The sequence below is a fragment of the Thunnus albacares genome, chromosome 24, assembly GCF_914725855.1.
Source record: "Thunnus albacares chromosome 24, fThuAlb1.1, whole genome shotgun sequence".
In the NCBI taxonomy this organism is placed as follows: Eukaryota; Metazoa; Chordata; class Actinopteri; order Scombriformes; family Scombridae; genus Thunnus; species Thunnus albacares.
The window spans coordinates 16,147,537-16,166,424 of record NC_058129.1 but is presented as its reverse complement, the minus strand read 5'-3'; the positions used below and the strand labels follow the sequence as shown (position 1 = coordinate 16,166,424).

Below are 18,888 nucleotides of genomic sequence, written 5' to 3'. Positions count from 1 at the left end.
ATTATAACTTCTCCTATGAAGGCATATTTTATATTATTATAACTGTTTTACTAAATTGTCTTTATCTGATTACAGTTATGGATCCCACTTGAAGAGTTACAATCATTGACAAACACTTATATTTTCTAAAAACAACATCATAGTGTGTTGTTATTTTGAGTATTTCTACTTCATGCTCTATTACATTTTAGAGGAAAATATTGTACTTTGTACTTTACTTTTTACTTAGTTTTTACTAAAACTAGAGCAGGACACACTTGATTAAAGAAAAAATACATTTCAGTAATTAAACAGAGAAGTTTGCATTCAGTTGTGTTTATTTTATTTTACAGAAGAACCACTCTACGGGAAAATAGGTGACAAAGCTGTTCTCACACCAGACTCTGTAGTGAATCCCATCACCAGTATAGAGTGGAAACATGGAGCTGATCTTGCCATGGAGTGGTATGGAGACGAGACTTTCTCCTACCGACACTTCAAAGGTACCACTTTAATCTAAATCAAGCTGTTTGGTAGCCAGAGATCAATGATTTTATACATTAGTGTGAAGATTTTGACAAATTTAGGTTAAGATTTTGGTTTAAATTAGTGTACTTAATATTTTCTGTTGTAAATTAATTATATTTTAGGGAATTCTTTTACAGTATTTAATAGGTTTATCCCAGATTTTGGCTAAATTAATGGATTGTATTATAATAGAGGGGTTTTGAATGTGTTTTCTGCATGAATTGAGTTTTTTTTAAGAAGTATAACCCATTAAACCTGACAAATTAATACTGACCCTGAATTTTCACCTTTAGTAAAGTATTGAGGCCCTTTAAAGGTATACTGTTAAATAAGGTTCACTTTCATGTGTTTTGGTTAGAAAAGCTCTTAAATTGTGCAGGCTATCCCCAAATATCTGAATATTTTGCAATCCAAAGATTTATTCATTCATTATCCCTGTAAAACCCAATTAAATACCTTAATTACATAATTATCAATGGGTAAATGAATGGAATTAGGGTTATAAAAAAGGGATTCACTTGCTTTTCTGTGGGAAATCAAAACTAGAGATTTTTTTGTATGAAAATCATCTGTTCTACAAACATTTTTAGTGTTTTAAAGTGCATATTTCTCCAGCTGCCCACTCTTAAATGACCAACACTGGAAATAAGTGGCTCTAGCTGACAACATACTGTAAGACAACTAAAAATCTCTGTTTAGAAAGTAAACCTGTGCATTTTTTGCAGATCGTGGTAGGCTGAACATTTCAACTGGAGCGCTGACGATCAGAGGACTGACTTCAGACGACAGCGGCAACTACACAGTAGACATCAACAACAAAGTCACCAGCAAGACTGAACTCCTGGTTATCTGTAAGTGGAGGAATTGTGTATGAAGTTTGTCTTAGTTTATCAAAACGGCCCTAAATTCAAAGGAAATATCTTTTTGTTTTGTTTTCTATCAGCTCCTGTCTCTAAACCCACCCTCTCCTTATTGTGTGAACCTGAGATGATCTACTGTGTCCTCACCTGTAATGGCGACACCACAGGCGCTGAACTGGTCACCTACAGGGGGACGTCAGGTGACACGACGTTGTCTTCAGCCAAGGAGCACAATATAACAAAGGTAAACACAGGATAATGATGTTTGTGTGTCTCATCAGTAACAGATAAATCATGTTGCAAGAATAAACCAGAATCTAGTTTTTAAATTGATTCACATATTCAGGCATCAGTTGGTGACCAGCTTATTGTTGATAATTTGGACAAACTGTAAAAAGACAAAGTGAGATCCTCAAACAATCTGTACATTTGGTTTATGAACTTTCAGCTAATATTGTTTTTCTCCCAATTTTTAGGAAAACAATGAGCTGTGGTTCAGCTGTGTGTTTGAAAACCCAGTCAGCTCAAGCAGCAGTGAAATAGTCTTCAACCCCTTCAAGGAAAGTGAGTTATCGCACCAACAAATATCTGCTTCAACACATTTAATATATTAATGCATCTTACTGTTTTTCCTAAACATGACAATGTACAATGTACACATTTACATGAACTGTAGAACCAGGAAATTTATATTTTAAGCCTATCATAACCTTGAATAGTTGACTGTGAACAGTTTTATAAATTTTATAAATCTGGCTTAAGGAATAATGATGTGATGAGGGGTCATAAGGTATTTGTAAAGAGGTTTTAAAGGGATAGTTATCCCCTAAATTAGAAATAGACTAGAATCAGTGGTGTAAATTAGCTGAAGCACTTGGGTAACACTTCAAGTCCCCCTATTTAGCATTAATAAGATGTATATGAACATTTATAAACATTTAATAAAGGTTCATAACACACTATAATGTAGTTGTAAGTATATGTTAAAAGGATGGGTTCACATTTCAAGTCTGTCTTAAAACAACAGTCAGGAGCCCAAATGAACAGTAAAACCTGTTTTTCTTGCTGTAATCATTCCTCCTGTTCATACTGACCATTAGAAGATCCCTTCATAATGACCTTACAATGGAAGTGATGGAGGACAAAATCCACAGTCCTCCTTCTGTGCAAAAATGTATTTAAAAGTTTATCTGAAGCTAATATGAAGCTTCAGCGTCCAAATGAGTCAAATCAAGTAGATATCTTTCAACGTTACAGTCTTTTTAGTGCCAAAGTTCCTCTTTTTGTTACTATACTTCCACCACAGCTCAACAGGGAAACACTGTCTGAGGAGTTTCTGAGGAAACACAAAGAGGGAATTTTTAGCTAAAAAGACTGTAAATGTGTCAGATATCCACTTGATATAACTCAGACTGCTGAAGCCTCATATAAGCTTCACATCAACTTTTAAATGACTGTGTGGACACACTGTGGATTTTGGCCTCCATCACTTACATTGAAAGCACATTTGAAGGATCTTTTAATATCCAGTATGAACAGGAGGAATGATTACAGCAAGGAAAACCTCTAAGAGTGTATAAGTCATGTATTTGATGCGTGCATTAATACTTTCTGATGTGAACCTACACTTTTAGATCTGTGAATGTTTTTAGTGTTCAATCTTTCTAGTATTTAGCACTGATCTGTTCCTGTATCACATTATAAGCTTTGTGGTACTTTATATATTTCTGTATACTAAGAAAATACATAGAAAACACATGTAAATCATGTGAAATCTTGTCTGTTTTTGATGAGAACATAAAGCTGTTGTCACAATAGAACAATACTACGAATTTGAATTTCACTTTGTTGGTAAAATCACACATCTGAACCACTCCATTGGCTAAAATGAGCTCTTCTTTGTTTAGAAACAATATGTATATGCTAAATGTCTTTAAAGAAGCAGCCTTTACACCACTCAGGGGTTTTTGTTTTTCAAAGCAAATTGTTTTATTGCCATATAAAATTGCCCCCCACCCCTCCGATTTCATCAGGTGGGGGACAATGATATAGTTTGATGCGGTATATTAGTTTTCCTCCTGTCCTCCCCAATTTTTTGAGTCACCAGCCGCCACTGGTGTGGGAGTTGAATGCAGCTCATTTTTGTAGGATACAGCGGAAAGGCCTATATACATACAGTACATTATATACAAACTTTGTATGAAGTTTGGTGTTATTATCATTTATTTTACAATAATTATAGGTCTTATATTTATAATTCAGTAGTGGGGATGACCTATGAGGGGAAGGGAAAAAATGGAGTGAGGGAGACAGTTTAGTGATAAAGTGCTGTATAAAAATGAAATCAAAACTAAAATTTGTAGCTCTGTACTGCAGTTTTTCCTTTATTAGGGCCTGAGCTCCTAGTGGTTCACTCACACTCTTCATTCAAATATATGAGTATTTTTCTGTGTCCAGCTGCAGTTACTTATTGTCTCTACACACCTGACAGTACACATGTCAATCAAACTTTGACCAGGTCATGTGGGTCAAAAGTCTTTACTTTTCTAAAAACAAACTTGATGAAAATTAGGAAATGTAGGAAATTTGTTTTACACACAAACTCATCAAGAGTTTTCAATTTACTAATTGATATCGGGCCCAAAACTTGCATAATTTTGATGACCCAGGTGTGAGCAAGACAGACATGTCTCACCCTGCAGAAAATTCTCATCCTCACACTGTTGAGATTTGATGTTTCGCCATGACAGAGGCAGTTGCTATAACTTTATTGTAAATGCTCCAGTCTGCACCAAACTTCTCCTGGCCTGAACATGTCTACCTGACAGTATTGCATCAGTGATGCAAACTGGCTGAATAGCGCCCCTTCGAAATTTCAGCGAAGCAGCCCCAGCAGCAGGCAAAATGGTGGACAAAGGAAGTGATGTTTATCTCCTTCTTGCACTGTCTGAAAACAGCCTGAGTCTGAAGACATCTACATGCCCATGACAGAAGCCTTTCCATAGTGTTGCGGCCCGACATGCACAGAGGCATGAGGGCCTGTTCAACGCTGCTTGCAGCTTTAATTAATGTACAGTATTTGTCAGCAATTATAACTTCTCCTATGAAGACATATTTTATATTATTATAACTGTTTTACTAAATTGTCTTTATCTGATTACAGTTATGGATCCCACATGAGGAGTTACAATCATTAACAAACACTTATATTTGCTAAAAACAACATTATAGTGTGTTAAATGTTAAATACTGCTGTAAATGCTAAACAGGAGGCTTTAAGTAAAGTTTTACCGCTTGTTATTTTGAGTATTTCTATTTTTTGTTACTTTATGCTCCATTACATTTTAAAGGAAAATAATGTACTTTGTACTTTACTTTTTACTTAGTTTTTACTAAAACTAGAGCAGGACACACTTGATTAAAGAAAAAATACTTTTCAGTAATTAAACAGAGAAATTTGCATTCATTTGTATTTCATTTATTTTGCAGATGAACCACTCTACAAGAAAATAGGTGATGAAGCTGTTCTCACATCAGACTCTGTACTGAATCCCATCACCAGCATAGTGTGGAAACATGGACCCAATACTGCCATGGAGTGGAATAGAGACAAGACTACTGCCTACCGCCACTTCGAAGGTACCACTTTGATCTAAATCAAGCTGTTTGGTAGCCAGAGATCAATGATTTACACATTAGTTTGGAGTTTTTAATACATTTAGGTTGAGATACAGAATTCCGATACAGTATTTAATAGGTTTATCCCAGATTTTGGCTAAATTAATGAATTGTATTACAATACAGTATTTTAATTTATTTTCTGCATGGATTGAGTTTTTTTAAGAAGCACAAGCCATTAAGTTTGACAAATACAATTACTGTAATGTAATCCTTTAATTTACACCTTTAAATTAAAATATTGAGGCCCATTAAAGGTGTACTGTTAAGTAAGGTTCACTTTCATGTGTTTTGTTGAAAAAAGTCCTTTAATTGTGCAGATAATCCCCAAATATCTGAATATGTTGCAATCTATAGATTAATTCATTCACTATCCCTGTGAAACCCAATTAAATACCTTAATTACATAATAATCAATGGGTAAATGAATGGAATTAGGGTTACTAGTGCAGTGCCTGTTCAAAATGTGCATGTTCAGAACGGGTTGATTTCTAAATACCAAGACAGAGTTGTTCCTGTCCCCTAAACCCCTCTCATACAGACTATTGGTAGATGCTACAGTTTACCGATGCTCCCTATGCCTCACACGGGCTATCAGTAGTTGCTATAATTTACTCATGTTCCCTAAACGCCTCACATGCAGCCTATTGGTAGACACTACAATATACTGACGCTCCCTAAATGCCTCACACGCAGAATATCTGGAGACTGAAGTTGATCAGATGAACTGTAGTAATCATTCAAAACGTGCCTGAGACATCCTGCACTAAGTCTTGAATGTACATGCCAAGATTCGTTCACAGTAATGTTGCACAGTTCAATAGTAGAGCTTAAGGGTCCTATCTTATGCCCGGTGCAAAGCAGCACCAAGCGCGACGCTCGTGTCTTTGCTAGTTGTCATTTTCCCGTCCAGCGCTGACGTTGTTTTAACAGCAAATGCACTTGCACCCATCTTAGCACCCATGGGCGTGTTGGTCCTAAAATAAGGTGTGGTCAGGTGCATTGACCAACAAAAACCTGGTCTGAAGTCAATGGCGCAGTGTTTCACTGTTATTTTAAGTGTTATCAGGATAGTAATATGTGCCTACAGGCGGGTGCACAATGTACACTCTGCTTGTTACACACATGGACGCGCAGCAGCACATAAACATGCAAAAGATAACAAATAAAAGGATTACAATGTGAAAGATTATTATTGTGTACATCAACATATTTTAAAAAAATACATGATACTGGCTAGTCAGAATATTTATCAGAATTAGCTAATCACAGTAATGACAGATGAATTAGTCTAATTGTTTGACTAAATGGTGGCAATACATGGAGGTATTTAAACAGATCTGTCAGGTTGAAGGTGTCTGTCAAGACCCAGCAAACAGATATCAACAACAGATCAAACACAGATCAACTTTCCTGCTTCATCAATACATGATGACATGAGGAACACATGAGGAAATAAATGAGGTGAAAACAATGATTCAACTAAAGAAGGAAATAAATCTGGACAGCTTCTAGCTGCTGCCAGCAGCAGGATCAGAACCTTAGAAAGTCCTGACAACTGTGTATGATGATTTTTTACTTGATTAAAATGATTTAATTTCTGAACAATATTTAACAAATATTCTTTAACATTTTTGAGATTACAGTGATCAGGTTTCCAAACTTTCAGCAGTTAAAACCTCACTGATTTTACCTGTTACTCCATGACTGAACAAAACGATTTTAAAGAAACCAAAGCTGTAACTAAAACAATAAACCTTTTCAAAAAACAAACTTTGCTTTTGAAATTTAAACTGGTGGTCTGGGGTCACAGGAGGGTCCATGAGCAGCAGGGGTCAGTGTGCTTGTTATGGATCGTGCACTTTCACTTCACGCACAAGCAGATCCGTTTCCTCTGCAGCAAATACGCCATTATAATAGCAATCCGCCGAGCTGCAAGTGCACTGGGCTTTTAAAGGGAATCAGAGATTACACTCTGATTGATTTATAGCATGTCAAAACCAAAACACACTCATGATTAATTAAGAGACTAGTACAACCCTTTTGAACCATGCGCCTGGCGCTGCAACAGTTTTTCCACCATTAAACTAGCAAAGGTGGATTTGGACACACCCTAAATGCACCTGTGCCATGCGCTTCAGACTGTGCGCTTAGAACATTAAAATAGGGCCCTAAGTCTCTTAAACATTTTCAAGTCATTATCACTACTGATGTAATACCACCTCCGACCACAATGTGGGTTGCAATGGCAGAGTGGTGCTGTCCCTATTTCTGCTCGTTGACTCCATGGGCAGAAGAAGAAGCAAATCAACGTTATCAGCATTATTTATGAGGTATTTTTTTATATATTTCTCGTGAAGGACAAACCCACATACAGACAGACAGACAGACAGAGATTCCTTGCCTTATATAGAGAGAAAAAAAGGGATTCACTTGCTATTTCTGTGGGAAATCAAAAAGACTTTTTATGTATGAAAATCAGCTGTTCTACAAACATTTTTAGTGTTTTTTAAAGTGCATATTTCTCCAGCTGCCCACTCTTAAATGACCAACACTGGAAATAAGTGACTCTAGCTGACAACATACTGTAAGATGACTAAAAGTCCCTGTTTAGAAGATAAACCTGTGCATTTTTGCAGATCGTAGTATGCTGAACATTTCAAATGGAGCGCTGATGATCACAGGACTGACTCCAGACGACAGCGGCAACTACACAGTAGAGATCAACAACATACTCTCCAGCAAGACTCAACTCCTGGTTATCTGTAAGTGGAGGAATTGTGTATGAAGTTTGTCTTAGTTTATCAAAACAGCCCTAAATTCAAAGGAAATGTCTTTTTGTTTTGTTTTCTATCAGCTCCTGTCTCTAAACCCACCCTCTCTGAATGGTGTACTGGGACCTACTGTGTCTTCACCTGTAATGGCAACACCACAGGCGCTGAACCGGTCACCTACTGGTGGACATCAGGTGACACGACGTGGTCTTCAACTAAGGAGCAGAAAATAACGATGGTAAACACAGGATAATGATGTTTGTGTGTCTCATCAGTAAGAGATAAATCATGTTGAAAGAATAAACCAGAATCTAGTTTTTAAATTGATTCACATATTCAGGCATCAGTTGGTGACCAGCTGAGGCAGAATCCAGGCTGTGCAGTTTAGGATATTTAGACAGTTTAGAATATTTCTGAAATTAGCTTGAACTATATCTGGTATATTAAATATGTTGTGCATTGTCCCTGGCAAATAAACAATATATAATTAAACAAACTGAACAGCAACATGAACAAACCTGCAGAAAATAAAGATTTCAGATCATGGAAAGGGCCAGACTTGTCTCTGTAAAGTCATAAAATGTGACAACAAGAGCTGCATTTGGATACAAGGTTGGACATTTTTATTTTTATCCAATTAACAGGCAACTGTTGAGATAATCTAATATTTTATATGAATATCGTAGTTTCACAAAACATTCAAAGATATTTTGTCACAAGTTTAAACCTTCAGCGTTCAGACATTTTTAAAACTCTGAATATCTCCACATGTGTCATGGCAATAGTAATAAAGCATCACATTAATTAATTTGTAAATTAATTTATTAATTCCTGTATTTATTGTACAATTAGATATTAATAAATTTATTTATTTATTTAATTATTACTATTTATGTGACACAAATTCAAAAAGTCCTTTATACACTCTAGTGTATAAAGGACTTTTTGAATTTTTGAATACTTTGCATGCAACAAAAATGTGATATTAAAAAACTTGACAGGTTTCTCTGTTAATTACTTTATAGCTATTTGTGATACAGAGAAAAAATCAAAAAAATGTTAGAGATTTCCCAAATAAGGTTTTAGTATTCTACCAAATCATACTAGTATACTATAATTTATACTGGATAATTCAATATTGCAGATGTGCCAAATAGTGGATTACAGCGTATATAGTGAAAAGCTGATGACTAAATGACTAAGTAGCCACATAACTGTGTTGTCCCTGATGTTATTGTTGGTAATCTGGACATACTGTAAAAAGACAAAGTGAGCTCCTCAAAAGATTTGTATGTTTAGTTTATGAGCTTTCAGCTAATAATGTTTTTCTCCTAATTTCTAGGTGGAAAAGGAGCTGTGGTTCAGCTGGTTCAGCTGTGCGTTTGAAAACCCAGTCAGCAACATCATCAACAGTGAAGAAGTCTTCAATCCCTTTATAAGTGAGTTATCACACCAACAAATATCTGCTGTAACACATTAAATATATTAATGCATCTTACTGTTTTTACTAAACATGACAATGTGCTCAATGTCCTCATAGGAGTTACAAAACATGTTCTAACAGCATTAAATAAGTAAATGATGAGCTTTGAGTTTATTATTTTTCTGTATTGGGTCACCTCAGAGTGCATTATCAAAGATGGGATCAGCTAACGACATTAGAATACAATACAGTGTCCTTGTAAACCATTTGTTGTTTTTAATTATTTATTCTTTCATTTTTTTGTAGGGAATCAGCTCATCGCCATAGCAATATTATTACTGGTTGTCTGCATCATCATCATCACTTTCAGACGCAAAGGCGTCATCAATTTCAGTTGCGAATGGATAAAAGGTAAGAAGTCACAAAATATTGTATTTATTTTGATGCACTAAATAAACTGTATTTATACCATTTGTTGTTTTAATTATTTATTCTTTCATTTTTTGTAGAGCTTCTGAAATGGACGTTCATCTACATATTAGCATGTATTCTGGTTGTGTTCAACATCACCCTTATCTTCGATTCAAACTACGAAGGCAGAAAAGGTAAGAAGCCTCACCCACCTCAGAGTGCATTATCAAAGATGGGATCAGCTAACAACATTGGAATATAATACAGTGTCCTTGTAAACCATTTGTTGTTTTAATTAATTATTCTTTCATTTTTTGTAGAGGTTCTGACAAGGATGTTCATCATGATAGCAATATTTGGAGTGATTCTGGTTGGGTTCATCATCATCTTCATCTGTATTCTATACAAAGCCGGATGTAAGAAGTCACAAAATATTTTATTTATTTATTTTGGTCTGCTATAAATCAAATCTTTGACTTGAATTTACATTCTTTATATTTCTTTAGGTGTGGTATATTAATATTTCTGTAAATTTGACTGATAATGTTAATCTAGTTGTGCATCATACATATTCAAGTTCTTTCAAGGGTGTGATTCTACCAACAATATTAGTCCTGATGATGTATTTTCATGCTAAGAGACAGGAAGTTTCTATCCTCATGCAAACATCCACAACCACAACCAATACCAAGAGATTCTCTCCAGATGTTTGATGAATCTGCATAAAAGGATGTTTCAGGGTCGACTTGTTGTCTTAGTGGTTAAAGCTCATAACAAATACAAACACAAACTGCAACATTGCTACTATTATGCACTATTAAGTAGGGATGCACAATATTATCGGCACATCATCGGTATCGGCCGATATAAGCTAAAATGAATATTTTCTGCCGATTATGAGAGGCCGATTTGTTGCCATCTCCTCTGCCGCCTGACTGTGCTTCCCTCCACGGATTGTTTCACCCTGACAGTCCCGGTGCTTCCTCCGCAGGCTCCACTTCACTCAGCTGCCCGTCAGACCCGCTGCTTCTTCTAGCGCAGGCTAGCTGGCTGTGCTTCCCTCCGGTCATGCTGCGGCTAATGCTCCGCTAGCCTCCCAGCTAACGTTAGCCCCGGCGCTCCATGCGGATCCAACTGGAGCACCGAGCCCCGGTTTGTTATTCAGGTTAAAGTTGGAAGGAGCAGTGGGTCTGACGGGCAGCTTGAATGAAGTGGAGCCTGCGGAGGAAGCACCGGGACCGTCAAGATAAAATAGTCCGCGGAGGAGCTGCTTAGTCGGATGCACAGATAGGAAACATCTTGGCTGACAGGATATACCACTCTGTTTGGGGGGAAAAAAATCTTCTTTTCGGTTTATAACGGCTGTTGGCAACCAGCGTATTAGGTGCATTACTGCCACCTTCTGCTCCGGAGTGTGGACCAGAGATTAAACCCTACACATTAATCCTGTCTGTCTAATAAACTCAAAGAAAACTCTTCTGCTCCACCAACTTGGCAAGTTCATTAAAGTTTTAACGCTGAGCTCCTGAACTCCAGTCTTCCTAAGTTCTTCCTTCATATATTGTCTTTCTTGATCATACTTAGTACAATCTATGATTGCATGCATAATAGTCTCCTCAGCCAGCTGGAAAAAAATATGTGCATATATCGGTATCGGCATCAGAAATCGGCCACAATGAGTTGGAAATATCGGCATATTGGATATCAGCAAAATATCCAATATCGTGCATCCCTACTATAAATGCATCTTACTGTTTTTCCTAAACATGACAATGTACTCAATGCCCTCATAGGAGTTACAAATCATGTTCTAACAGGCATTCAATGACTAAATGACGAGCTTTGAGTTTATTATTTTTCTGTATTGGGTCACCTCAAAGTGCATTATCAAAGATGGGATCAGCTAATGACATTGGAATACAATACAGTGTCCTTGTAAACCAGTTGTTTTAATTATGTATTCTTTTAGATTCTACCGGCAGTCTGAGATGGATGTCCATCTTAATACCAGTATTATTTCTGGATATATTCAACATCATCATCAATTTAATATATGAAGGCATAAAAGGTAAGAAGTCACAAAATATTATATTTATTTTGATGCACTAAATAAACTGTATTTTGGTGGTTTGATATAAATCAAAGCTTTGACTTGAATTTACATTCTTTATATTTCTTTAGGTGTGGTATATTAATATTTATGTAAATTTAACTGATAATGTTAATCTAGTTGTGCATCATACATATTCAAGTTCTTTCAAGAGTGTGATTCTACCAACAATATTAGTCCTGATGATGTATTTTCATGCTAAGAGACAGGAAGTTTCTATCCTCATGCAAACATCCACAACCACAACCAACACCAAGAGATTCTCTCCAGATGTTTCATGAATCTGCATAAAAGGATGTTTCAGGGTCGACTTGTTGTCTTTGTGGTTAAAGCTCATAACAAATAACTACAACATCACTACTATTATGCACTATTAACGCATCTTACTGTTTTTACTGATCATGACAATGTACTCAATGTCCTCATAGGAGTTAGAAAACATGTTCTAACAGCATTAAATGACTAAATGATGAGCTTTGAGTTCATTATTTTTCTGTATTGTTTCACCTCAGAGTGCATTATCAAAGATGTGATCAGCTAACGACATTGGAATACAATACAGTGTCCTTGTAAACTATTTGTTGTTTCAATTATTTATTCTTTCATTTTTTGTAGTGGATCTGACATGGATTTACATCCTGATAGCAGTATTTGGAGTGATTCTGCTTGGGTTCATCATCAGCATCTATTTAACAGTCAAGTGCGGAAAGTGTAAGAAGTCACAAAATATTTTATTCATTTATTTTGATCTGATTTAAATCAAATCTTTGACTTGAATTTACATTCTTTATATTTTTTTTAGGTGTGGTATATTAATATTTATGTAAATTTAACTGATAATGTTAATCTAGTTGTGCATCATACATATTCAAGTTCTTTCAAGAGTGTGATTCTACCAACAATATTAGTCCTGATGATGTATTTTCATGCTAAGAGACAGGAAGTTTCTATCCTCATGCAAACATCCACAACCACAACCAACACCAAGAGATTCTCTCCAGATGTTTGATGAATCTGCATAAAAGGATGTTTCAGGGTCGACTTGTTGTCTTTGTGGTTAAAGCTCATAACAAATAACTGCAACATCACTACTATTATGCACTATTAATGCATCTTACTGTTTTTACTAAACATGACAATGTACTCAATGTCCTCATAGGAGTTACAAAACATGCTCTAACAGGCGTTAAATGACTATATGACGGGCTTTGAGTTTATTATTTTTCTGTATTGGGTCACCTCAGAGTGCATTATCAAAGATGGGATCAGCTAACGACATTAGAATACAATACAGTGTCCTTGTAAACCATTTGTTGTTTTAATCATTTATTCTTTCATTTTTTGTAGGGTATTTCATATGGAATGTCATGTACATGGCGACTTGTATCGCGGGTTTGTTCAACATCATCATTTTAATGTACAGAGCCATAAATGGTAAGAAGTCAAAAATATTGTATGTACTTTGATGCACTAAATATACTGTATTTTGGTGGTCTAATATAAATCTATATGAATTTGACTGATAATGTTAATCTAGTTGTGCATCATACATATTCAAGTTCTTTCAAGAGTGTGATTCTACCAACAATATTAGTCCTGATGATGTATTTTCATGCTAAGAGACAGGAAGTTTCTATCCTCATGCAAACATCCACAACCACAACCAATACCAAGAGAGGGGGGGGGGGGGGCAGAATAACAACAATCATAACGACAACAGCAACAGCCAGGGAAGGATGCCAACAGGATTGTGAAGGACTGCTAAGGCTCGGCCCAGAACCCAGGGTTTCCTGCAAGATGAGTAAGCACAAAAAAACTCTGGGGAAGAAGCAAAGTTAGTGACATGCATTGATGTTACATGAATGCATACAGATGGAGAGGAGGAGGAGGAGGAGGAGGGAGCTCAGTGCATCATGGGAAGTCCCCCAGCAGTCTAGGCCTATAGCAGCATAACTGAGGGCTGATCCAAGGCAAGCCTGGATCAGCTATAACTATAAGCTTTATCAAAAAGGAAAGTTTTAAGCCTACTCTTAAACATAGAGAGGGTGTCTGCACCCCGGACCGAATCTGGAAGATGGTTCCACAGGAGAGGAGCCTGATAACTGAAGGCTCTGCCTCCCATTCTACTTTTAAAGACTGTAGGAACCACCAGTAAGCCTGCATACTGGGAGCACAGTGTTCTAGTGGGACAATACGGTATTATGAGCTCTTCAAGATGTGATGGTGCCTGACCATTAAGGGCTTTGTAAGTTAGATTTTAAATTCTATTCTAGATTTTACAAAACATCTCTCCAGATGTTTCATGAATCTGCATAAAAGGATGTTTCAGGGTCGACTTGTTGTCTTAGTGGTTAAAGCTCATAACAAATAACTGCAACATCACTACTATTATGCACTATTAATGCATCTTACTGTTTTTACTTAACATGACAATGTGCTCAATGTCTCATTAAATGACTAAATGACGAGCTTTGAGTTCATTATTTTTCTGTATTGGGTCACTTCAGAGTGCATTATCAAAGATGTGATCAGCTAACGACATTAGAATACAATACAGTGTCCTTAAACCATTTGTTGTTTTAATTATTTATTCTTTCATTTTTGTAGGGGGTCTGACATGGATGATCATCGTAACAGCAATACTTGGAGTGATTCTGGTTGGGTTCATCATCGCCATCATCTATTTAATATACGAAGACAGAAAACGTAAGAAGTCACAAAATATATTATTTATTTATTTTGGTCTGATATAAATCAAATCTGACTTGAATTTACATTCTTTATATTTCTTTAGGTGTGGTATATTAATATTTCTCTGAATTTGACTGATAATGTTAATCTAGTTGTGCATCATACATATTCAAGTTCTTTCAAGAGTGTGATTCTACCAACAATATTAGTCCTGATGATGTATTTTCATGCTAAGAGACAGGAAGTTTCTATCCTCATGCAAACATCCACAACCACAACCAACACCAAGAGATTCTCTCCAGATGTTTGATGAATCTGCATAAAAGGATGTTTCAGGGTCGACTTGTTGTCTTAGTGGTTAAAGCTCATAACAAATAACAGCATTGGAATACAATACAGTGTCCTTGTAAACTATTTGTTGTTTTAATTATTTATTCTTTCATTTTTTGTAGATGAACTGAAATGGAAGCTCACGATAATAGCAGTTTGTATCCCAGTTGTGTTCAACATCATCAATTCATTATACAGAGACATAAGAGGTAAGAAATCTTAAAATATTGTATTTATTTTGATGCACTAAATATTAGGCGTGCACGAAAAAATCAATTCACATAAGAATTGCGATTCTATCTCTGCCAATTCAGAATCAATTCAGAAATTCCAGGAATCGATTCACATTTTTCAGTCTTGCCACAACGCTGTTTTCCGTTTTTACCTGACATGAGTTAGCTCGCTAAATCCCATAGATGGCGCAACGACGCTGCGCTGGTTTCCACCTGGCCCCAACTCCGGGTGCAAGAAGGAAGAGAACTGTGTATCATGGAGAGACTGCGAGCAATGGAGTACTTGACAGAAAAACAAATACAACCTGGTCCATTGGCTATGAAGGCAATCATTTGGACATATTTTGGAATTTCTTTTCTCGAAGGGAAGAGGGAGCTTGACGAGATTAATGCTGTTATCAAGCGTTGCAGCACACCTCCGCAGGTTTGTGTGGTTGTGGGCTTATTTATTTGTAACCGCCATGAAACAATCAGAAAAAAACGTTTGCAGGGTTGAGCAGAGGTGTGTGTGGAGATGTTTGTGCTCTAGAATGTAACCGCTGTGAAACAATCTGAAAATAATGTTTTATTGATCTGATTCACCAGCTTCCTCACTAACGTTACCAGCGCTCCCTCTCTTCATTCACTCTCTAGCTCGCTCGACCACTGCTTCTCTCACTCTCTCTCGTCTTTTTTAAATGAGTGAGGAAGCTGTCAGCAAAGCCTAACTTTACTTTTAACGTTATCAAACAAAGAGAAATGTCCTCCCCTCTTCCCAGTAATGTTTTTGTCATAATGCAGGGTTGTACAGCGTTACAGGTTACGTTTCTCCAAAAGTTGGTTCTGGTTCACCTTTCTCGCTGCGGCCCCCTCCCCTACAGCCTAAAGCACAACGCACAACTCGTCAGACTGCCAGCTGGTTTTCTGAGGATGGGAATGAGAAAGTCATTTTATCTCAGTGAAAAACGTCTCCTTGAAGTTTATGACAAACTGCCAAAAACAAGCCAACAAGATGCAGCAGTGAAACAAGCGTTTAAACAGCTGTTCTGTATTTTGAAACAGTCGATAAAATTCAGTAAATAGCGAAACTTCCTGTTTCATTACTTTATATTCATGTAATAAATATACAAACGTCAATTAGATGGTAATCTGCATGAGAAATTAAGACAAAGAAACAAAATCAGTTATAATAATCATCATCTTATAGTGATCAATTTGATCAATTTTCTTGTTTGCACTTTGCAGCTAAATGTAAAGGGCAGCTATTTATTTGATTTTATTATTTGAAGTATGAATTTAAGTTATTATTTGAAGTTTTGCACTCAGCAGTTTATATTTGCAATCATTTTCATTTTTGTATTAAGTATTCATTTGACCCTTTGTCTTACAAAACATGTTCTAACAGCATTAAATGACAAGTTTTGAGTTCATTATTTTTCTGTATTGGGTCCCCTCAGAGTGCATTATCAAAGATGGGATCAGCTAATGACATTGGAATACAATACAGTGTCCTTGTAAACCATTTGTTGTTTCACTTATTTACTCTCTATTTTTTTGTAGGGGATCTGACATGGATGTTCAACTTCATACCAGTATGTATGCTGGTTGGGTTCATCATCGCCATCATCTATTTAATATACAAAGGCATCATGTATTTCAGACGCAAAAGGAGAGAACGTAAGAAGTCACAAAATATTTTTTATTTTTTAATATTATTTATTTATTTTGATGGTCTGATATAAATCAGATGTTTTTCTGGATGTTTCAGGGTCGACTTGTTGTCTTAGTGGTTAAATCTCATAACAAATAACTGCAACATCACTACCTTTCATGTCTCCATCTACACTACTGAAGACAAAATTGTTAATTAAGTTAGCTTACTTTAACTTAAAATTACTTAGTGTCTCAATACATTAGGGCTGCAGTTTCCTGGTCGACTGGTCTATTAGTTGGTCGATATGCTCTCATCCGACCAAATTCTCATTGGTCAAATAATCGCCGTGTTACTTTCATAAGTAGAGAAGTGCTACATCAATAGCTTTCCAGGATTAATCCATTATTTCCTGCGGCGGGAGGGACAGACTTACAAATTACCTGTGAAAACTGTGGTGTGTTCAAAACACCCCCGTTGTTTTCACAACTTTGAACTGTCAGATCTAAGGCCACATTCACACCAAATCAGGCGATGCGTCGTTCAGCCACAGGGTCGAGCAGAGGTGTGGATGTGTTTATCTGTGCTTTAGAACGTAACCGCTGTGAAACAATTAATTAATAACATTTTATTGATCTGATTCACCGGCTTTCTTGCTACCAGCGCTCCCTCTCTTCATTCACTCTCTAGCTCGCTCAACCACAGCTGCTCACTATCCCGCTGGTGCTCTCAGCTCTCTCTCTCTTTTTCTCTCGTCTTTGGTGGCCAATCATGGCCAGAGATCAGACTGATCAGAGTTGTAAAATCTGCCATCATGGAGGACAAAGACGTTACTAGGACGAGGGGAGGAAAACATTTCTCTTCCTTTGATAATGTTAAAAGTAAGTAGACTGTGCTGTTGGCTTCCCGAGTCACTTTAGAAAAAAGACGAGAGAGAGAGAGCAGCTGTGGTCGAGTCACAGCTGTGATGTGAGTGTACGTGGGGGAATGTGAGGTCTGAGAAGTTTTGACAGGTCAGGAGGTAATAGGTAGCAGTTTGTAGTCTGACTTGAATGAAACCGTAAACCAGTGAATCAGAAGAATTGTAGCAGCTGCATTTTGGACTTGTTGGATCTTTTTAATAGTACAGAATACAAGTGGGTGAACTTGGATGATGTGTCAGAGGTGGAAGAAAACTACTTTAGTGATGTTGCTGATGTGTCCCTCGGATCTAAGATAAATGAAATTACAGGACTTCTTTATCTCTTCTGCTTAGTGGCAACATCAGAAGACAACTTCCTAATCAGAGCTGAAAATGTAAAGTAGAGCTTCATTGATAAACACACTGAAAGGCACCAGAGACAGTCTGCCTTTCTGTATCTGTATGTCTGAAGTCTTTGAAGCCATAAAAAAGCCTTGAAGGTTCGATATTTAAAAGGTCAAGACCAGGCGAGTCTTCAGCTGTACTGCAGAGACTGTGTGTTGTCACTAAACTAAAACGTATGACTCATTACATTTTCTTTGGCTGATTCTTCCTCACCTCTGACAACATTGTCAGAGTATTAGGAAAAGCCATCTCTCATGACTATTGTCCACTCTGTTAATACTATTAATATTGTTATATTTGTTAATGAGAACCTGTGTTTGTAAAGGCCACCTTCAACATCTGTAATTAATTCAGGTATTTAATCTCTACAACTTTCTCAACTAAACAAAACCACCAGATAAAAGAGCAGTTATGAATGTTACAAATGTATTATTAATACCCATGTTGCACAAGTTTGACATTCACGGAAGAAAATGTAACTTTAAAACCTAATTATGAAACAAAAAAATGATTAATTCCAGTGAGTTAACACACACTTATTCATCTTCTATACAGGAGAAGCTGCTGAAAGAGACTGGCAAGGTAAGATAGAACATTTTCACATTGGTCACCTATTTGTCTTTAATAATTTTAGAGTATTTAACATGACAATATTTTAAATAATGTTCTGTTTTCATGCATCCAGCACTTAAAAGTTATTAATTAATATCTAATCTTTTACAAGCAAAGACCAGTGTTTCAAATGTATTCAATGTACTTTTTTTCTTTTTCTTAAATTGCTGAATTTTAAGTATCAATTGAGAAAAAAAGTCTGAAATTGGACACATTGTTAGTTATTGTTGATTTAGTAATGTGATGTTTTCCTAACAGACAACTGAAGTTTTACAGTCATCAATCATACTGCTGTTAGTTTTAACAAATAAAATGAAAACATG

General features: G+C 36.4%; 1 protein-coding gene across 2 annotated transcripts in view; it reads left to right on the top strand.

Annotated features, from left to right (window-relative positions):
* LOC122976553 (titin-like) overlaps positions 1-18,888 on the top strand; it is a 326,074-nt gene that overhangs the window by 237,106 nt on the left and 70,080 nt on the right. The window contains exons 29-46 of one of the 2 annotated variants that reach the window (XM_044345109.1): positions 333-482; positions 1,233-1,358; positions 1,451-1,611; positions 1,844-1,931; positions 4,857-5,006; positions 7,685-7,810; positions 7,903-8,057; positions 9,162-9,258; positions 9,549-9,653; positions 9,752-9,847; positions 9,974-10,069; positions 11,623-11,721; positions 12,379-12,474; positions 13,111-13,197; positions 14,371-14,469; positions 14,907-14,993; positions 16,557-16,673; positions 18,509-18,535. In XM_044345109.1, the coding sequence (XP_044201044.1) occupies positions 333-482; positions 1,233-1,358; positions 1,451-1,611; positions 1,844-1,931; positions 4,857-5,006; positions 7,685-7,810; positions 7,903-8,057; positions 9,162-9,258; positions 9,549-9,653; positions 9,752-9,847; positions 9,974-10,069; positions 11,623-11,721; positions 12,379-12,474; positions 13,111-13,197; positions 14,371-14,469; positions 14,907-14,993; positions 16,557-16,673; positions 18,509-18,535 (1,962 nt within the window). The remainder of the gene's footprint in view (positions 1-332; positions 483-1,232; positions 1,359-1,450; positions 1,612-1,843; positions 1,932-4,856; positions 5,007-7,684; positions 7,811-7,902; positions 8,058-9,161; positions 9,259-9,548; positions 9,654-9,751; positions 9,848-9,973; positions 10,070-11,622; positions 11,722-12,378; positions 12,475-13,110; positions 13,198-14,370; positions 14,470-14,906; positions 14,994-16,556; positions 16,674-18,508; positions 18,536-18,888) is intronic. The other variant, XM_044345108.1, reaches the window with a different exon arrangement.